The sequence below is a fragment of the Poecilia formosa genome, unplaced genomic scaffold (genome assembly GCF_000485575.1).
Source record: "Poecilia formosa unplaced genomic scaffold, Poecilia_formosa-5.1.2 Scaffold213, whole genome shotgun sequence".
Classification (NCBI taxonomy): domain Eukaryota; kingdom Metazoa; phylum Chordata; class Actinopteri; order Cyprinodontiformes; family Poeciliidae; genus Poecilia; species Poecilia formosa.
The window spans coordinates 1-6,199 of record NW_006800152.1 but is presented as its reverse complement, the minus strand read 5'-3'; the positions used below and the strand labels follow the sequence as shown (position 1 = coordinate 6,199).

Below are 6,199 nucleotides of genomic sequence, written 5' to 3'. Positions count from 1 at the left end.
AAAAGGCTATTCAAACGATCCTAGCAAACCATCTGCTGGGACTACAGGTAACAAAGGTCAATAGGCCAGAATACGTTACTGATTTTAAAACCACAATTAGGCCATTTGAATCGAGACATGTTAAGTTTAAAACTAGCTTATTTTAAATTTATTTTCTTAACAGTACCAAATTTCACATGTCTACAATGTAAGGTATGGCTTGTTTCAGAGTAGGGAGCGTTGTAGAGTGGTTTTTCCACTCTCCCTTTTGATTCCATTAAAATGTTATTTCAGGCAGGGGACAATTTTGGGCAAAGGTTGACGAGTTTTTATATAAAGCTTGGCCTCCAAGTTTCTATTTTCATGCAGAACAGGATAAGAAATCCTGTAATTACAGTAGGCCTTTGCAGCACTTTAACCTCTCAAGTCTAATTAAAATGTAAGAATTAGGTTTATATTTTATATTTGGCTTCAGACACTGCAGTCTGAAGTGAGCCAAGTCATATTTTTTTACGTTATGCGACATGTATTTTATTGTTTTATGACAGTACAACACAAATCAGATTTTTACAAAGGCGGCCAAAGCCACTTGGATACGTGGTCCTAAATCCAGTCTGATCTTTTCAAATGTGACCTGGTACTGTACGGCGAGGTTGCATTCAACCTCTCAAAAAATCTGAACTGATGCAGTGTGAACATATACTTAGTTTTAACTGCAAATTTGTCCCCGAGTCGGTTTAACAAACATGACATGTAAAGGTTATCAAAGTCAAGCTAGCATACAGTGCTTTCAGGACTAATCGGTTCTACCATAAACGGCTTGCGCATTGTTGCTTTGTGCACATGTATTTTCACATTACCCCCCCAAAAAAAGTAAAAAATAAGAATGCATAAGTAAAATACCATTAGCATGTCAATTGTTCCTTAATGTGACACCAAGGAACACCTTACCTTGGATACCAAAGAACTCTTGGCTACACCCACAAACCTGTTAAGCCAATGAACACATGAACATGGAATAATAAATCTAATATAAGTGTGCTTTTCAGTCATGGAGAACAGAACTTGCAGCTTTGTGTTAAACTTGCAGTGAAGCACAGAACACTTGAATATCTGCCATCTCTACAACTCCATAAAAGCAAGCAAGATTTTGTTCAAAGATTTTTTTTTTCCAACAGGACTGAAAAAATGGTTGAAGATCAACGTCTCTGTAATGAATCAGCAGAGCTGGATGGACAGACTGTGACCTTCTATCTATTAAATGCTTTTGTAGTCACTTGGTCAGTTCTGATAACATGTGGAAATCTTCTTGTAATCATCTCTGTCATTTACTTCAAGCAGCTCCACACTCCAACAAACTACCTCATCCTCTCTCTGGCTGTGACTGACCTGCTGGTTGGGACTTTAGTTTTACCTTTCAGCACAATATTGTCTCTGAGTTCATGCTGGAATTCAAGTTATTTGCTGTGTAAAATGCGGGGTCTGTTTGATATATTACTGTGTGCATCGTCTATTTTAAATTTGTGCTGTATATCCATTGACAGATATTTTGCAGTGTGTCATCCTCTAACATATAGAAGTAAAATGAATGTTCGCGTTACTCTGGCCATGATCCTGGTGAGCTGGACTCTTTCAGCTCTGCTTGCTATAAGCATCACTGGACGTGGTTTAACTCAAGGAAATCTCAACCGAAGGTGTGATATATTTATAGCTACAAAGGAAACCAGTCCTGGACCATTTTTTGAATTCTACATTCCAGCAATTATCATTTTAACAATTTATCTTAAGATTCTGGTGGTGGCAAAGAAGCAGGCAAGACAAATCCAGAACACTATGAAGTCTGAAGCAGCTCTCAGTAAGATGGAGAATAAGGCCAACATAACAATGACTATAGTACTGGGAGTCTTCCTCATATGTTGGACTCCTTTCTTTTTATCTGTAGGTTTATACAGTATGGGAAAATTCACAATACCTGTTGTAGTTATTGAAGCATTTAAATGGTTAGGATGGTCCAATTCTATGTTGAATCCATTAGTTTATGCTTTCTTCTACAGGTGGTTCAGACGGGCCTTTAAAATGATCATTTTTGGTAAAATATTTCAAGGAGATTTTTCCAATGCAACTTTGTGACATATTTTGATTGTATGTGCTGAGGTCCAGTTTAACATGTTATCTTTTTATTGTTCACAATATTTTAGTTTAACATGGTAGAATTTTGTAATGTTACAAGACACATTTTGCTGACTTTCATTACTTTCGACTTTGAAATATTACAAATTCGAAAAATTAGAAGTGATTATATTTTTGATTTGATCTGTAACATAATGAAACTCATATATTTTGATAGCCCATTTTAGTCACAATTGAAACCTTCTTTCTTTTGGAAAGTTGGAAACAGTGTAGTTTGTTAAAACCTAAACTACCTTAATAGTTTCAAATACTTTTGGCTCTTAATGCCTCATCACTGAATTATTATTACATTGAAATTTGCATTACAATAATTGTTAGATTAAAAGTTGCTTTTGACGATAAAAACGTTTAGGCAGGGTTTTCAACACTTAATTGGGCTCAAATTTCTATATTTAAATGTTAAAACTGTATTTTGCTAATTTATCAAATTAATGTATTTTTGTTAGCTTTAAGCAGAAATTCATCATAATTAACAGAAATAGAGCCTCCTTGAAAACATCATTCTGTTTTATTGATTGTTTTATTGGTTCACCTTGTGAATTGGGCTATTGAACCCTTGTGCGTGCAAAGACTGAGGCAAATGTAGAGGACTGTGGCAAATGATACAAGTTTTACGGGTCAGGGGTCGGTTGGACCCCATTTGTAAACACAAGGGTTAAATAAGTAGCAAGTCTCTGTATTAGAAATTAGTGAGGCCTGCCAGATCTATTTTTATGTTGTTGTAGTATATTTTAATAACCATGTTGTTTATACTTGTCTTAACTCTGTTCTTGGTGTTTTTAGACGTTTTAAAGAAACTTTGTGCCAGTTTTCTGAATTATGGTATATGCCAACACCTTAAAAGAAATAATAAAAATCAGGGAAATCAACAGAATATGACAAGATAAAAAGAAACTAAATAAACAAGGAAATGGAAATTGTTAAAACAAATTAAAACCGAGAGTGAAAAATGAAATAAGATGCAGTTGCGGTAATCAGGTGATTGGTAACAGCTGTGAAAGTGAACAGGCTGGCAGGCTGAGTGGAGGTAAATGATTAACATAAAGAAGCTGGTCAAAAATCAAAAGGAAGTTTAAACCAAGGAGAAAGGAACACAGATCAAAATGTAGGTTCTCATTACATTTTTAAGTTGGTTTAAGCAAGGAAGATGGCAGCCAATTTATTTAAGCATCTGGGACTACAATGTCTTGTGTCAAAATTCAGGGGCTGTATCCTACGAAGGACTATGTTGAATAGGTCCTTCGGAAGCCGTGAAGACATGTAGACTGGAAGTGAGCAGTTATGAAGTCAAACAGGAACTTCTTAAACGTCAATTTTCTTTTGAGTCATGTTTATACGTAGAGCTAAACAACCCCTCACATGTCACCTGGGGAAAGGTCCTCTGTCATTCCCAGGTGAGGCCAGCTCCACCTAAAAGAAAGAGTAAAAGACAGGGAATTTACTTACACTGTATATGCAGCTGCTTTTACAAAGGCTGAAAAATGAATTGTTTCATAATTCCATTAAAACGCGCATTAATTAATCAAGCTATTTAGATAAATTGGTCAAAGGATGTTTCTGTTTCTACTTTGTTATATATGTATTCAATTATCATTTGTCAAACTTGCTGTTATTGTCTTTAAATTTGCTGAAAACAAATTTTGACATTGTAAGACAATAAATGACCCTTAAACTTCATGGTCATTTCTTTAATATGCCAATAAGGGTCATATTTTTTTTCTCTCAACATCAGTGCATAACATTTTGCAGCATCATAACAGAACAGCGCTAGCTGACCATGAGGCACACCTATTGACCTTATTCCTGGGGGGCTTACTGGGGAAGCGATTATAGGTGTTACTTCCAGCGGCTAGATTTCATTGTAATTTGCAGGGTTGTTTGCTAATCTATATTCATGATAGACGTTACATCTCTCTTTTCGGTTATAATACAATATTTAGTAAAGCATGTTTACAGACACACCGTCTGCTATCAGAGAGCTGCTCAGTACAGATTTGTGAGTTTAATCATGGGGAGCGACAGGAACACGATCGTTACGTTTTGTTATGGAATGACCGTGAATTAGCAGCGCTGTTAGCAGCTCATTTCTCTGAAGAACTGACAGTAATAAAGAGAAAAGCAGAAAAACTGGTCAGAGATCTGAGCTCCAAGTTTGTGCTGACGGTGTAAAACACCAGAACTACACATTAGCAGCTTGGTGTGATGTAAATTTTATTTTTTGTTTGAATTTAAAAAATAATAAAGTTCATGATCTGAGTGTTCATCATTATGATTGGGCCAGGAAATTTTATTTATAAGACAAAATATCTGGTTTATTTAATCCATCAGAACCAGAATCTTGAGGTTCTCTGTTGCCGAGTGTTGCTGCAAATCAGAAGAGAAATAACCTCAACTGCTGCGTTCCAGACCATAATACGGAGAATCTCCCCACTGGACTAGAACTGAACCGAATCACACTTACCTGTGTTAATATGTGATGTGATTCGGTGGAAAGCGACCTTCCTCTGGAAAGTGTCGTAAGATGCCCTTGTGGAGCTCGGGCAACTGTTGTGCTGTTCGTGGCTGTACTCTAATAATCAGATCACGTTTAATTTGTGGCTGCAGCAAGTGTGCTTTGAACGTGCTCCCAAAACAAAAGTGGTAGTTTTCATTGCCTTCTGTCAGATAAGCAAACAAAAGGAATTTGGCCAACAATTCTAAACTTGAAGAGAGAACCCAAAATGGTTTATGTGTGCTCATTTCATTGTGTGGACAAAAAGCCAACGGAAGATAACCCACATCTGCATCCGGAGCAACTGAGTCAGTGAAGTAGCTACATATGCTAGTGCGGGTAGCTACATATGCTAGTGAGACCTGAAGATATTAGACCATTTCTTCAAGTTGTCATCCCTTCCCGCAATAGCTGTAGGTTGTGGTAAACCAATATTGTCACATTTAAGCTTTGATAGCTGGTGTTCCCACATATTTATAGCCTAAAAGCTCTGATGAAAGCCGGTTAGCATTAGGATAACATGTAGACAAATGGCAGTTCTGGTTTGCGGCGGAAGTCGCGCCCATAATTCACGCAAAGCATCATGGGGAGTAGGAATAAGGTGGATAATGAATTCAATAACATAAAAGGCCTTAGTTTATTTTTATAGTACTGAAAAATTAAATTAGTCATGGCTAACAGCGGTTAGCAAATAAGAATTAGCCTTAATTATTTAAAAAAATTAAAATAATTAACAACTAGCTCAGAAGCAGAAACCCAGACTGTTCAGAGATTAGCTTTAGGATACTTGCAGAGGCTCAGGAAAGTTCACGGTGCTCAGCGTGCCCCTGGCTTTTTGAGGCCCAAAACTCAAACCTTTTGGACCAGAAAGGAGTACGGCCATCAAATCCGGAGTGTACGCTTGCTTGTGGCACGGCTATAATACAAATTGGATTCCAAAAAGGTTGGGACACTAAACAAATTGTGTATGAAAACTGAATGCAATGACCTGGAGGTGCCAACATCTAATTTTTTATTCACAATAGAACACAAATCACAGATTAAAAGTTTAAACTGAGATAATGTATCATTTTAATGGAAAAATATGTTTCAAAATTTCATGATATCAACAAATCCCAAAAAAGTTGGGACAAGACCATTTTTACCACTGTGTGGCATCTCCCCTTCTTCTTACAACACTCAGACGTCTGGGGACAGAGGAGACCAGTTTCTCAAGTTTAGAAATAGGAATGCTCTCCCATTCATGTCTAATACAGACTTCTTAACTGTTCAATCGTTTTGGGCCTTCTTTGTCGCATCTTCCTCTTTATGATGCGCCAAATGTTCTCTATAGGTGAAAGATCTGGACTGCAGGGTGGCCATGTCAGTACCCGGATCCTTCTTCTACGTAGCCATGATGTTGTGATTGCTGCAGAATGTGGTCTGGCATTATCTTTGTGAAAAATGCAGAGTCTTCCCTGAAAGAGATGACGTCTATATAGGAGCATATGTTGTTTTAGAACCTGAACATAGTTCTCTGCTTTAATGGGGCCTTTCCAG

The 6,199-nt window shown here is 37.1% G+C and overlaps 1 protein-coding gene across 1 annotated transcript; it reads left to right on the top strand.

Annotated features, from left to right (window-relative positions):
* Window positions 1-115: 115 nt before the first annotated feature.
* On the top strand, window positions 116-3,250 carry LOC103148835 (trace amine-associated receptor 1-like). The gene has a single exon (XM_016679482.1). The coding sequence runs from the start codon at window positions 1,168-1,170 to the stop codon at window positions 2,107-2,109; it is 942 nt and encodes a 313-aa protein (XP_016534968.1). The 5' UTR covers window positions 116-1,167; the 3' UTR covers window positions 2,110-3,250.
* Window positions 3,251-6,199: the final 2,949 nt, after the last annotated feature.

Bases quoted from the DNA above. Each gene is read 5' to 3' on its own strand.
- LOC103148835 (XM_016679482.1), top strand. From the start codon at position 1,168: ATGGTTGAAGATCAACGTCTCTGTAATGAATCAGCAGAGCTGGATGGA.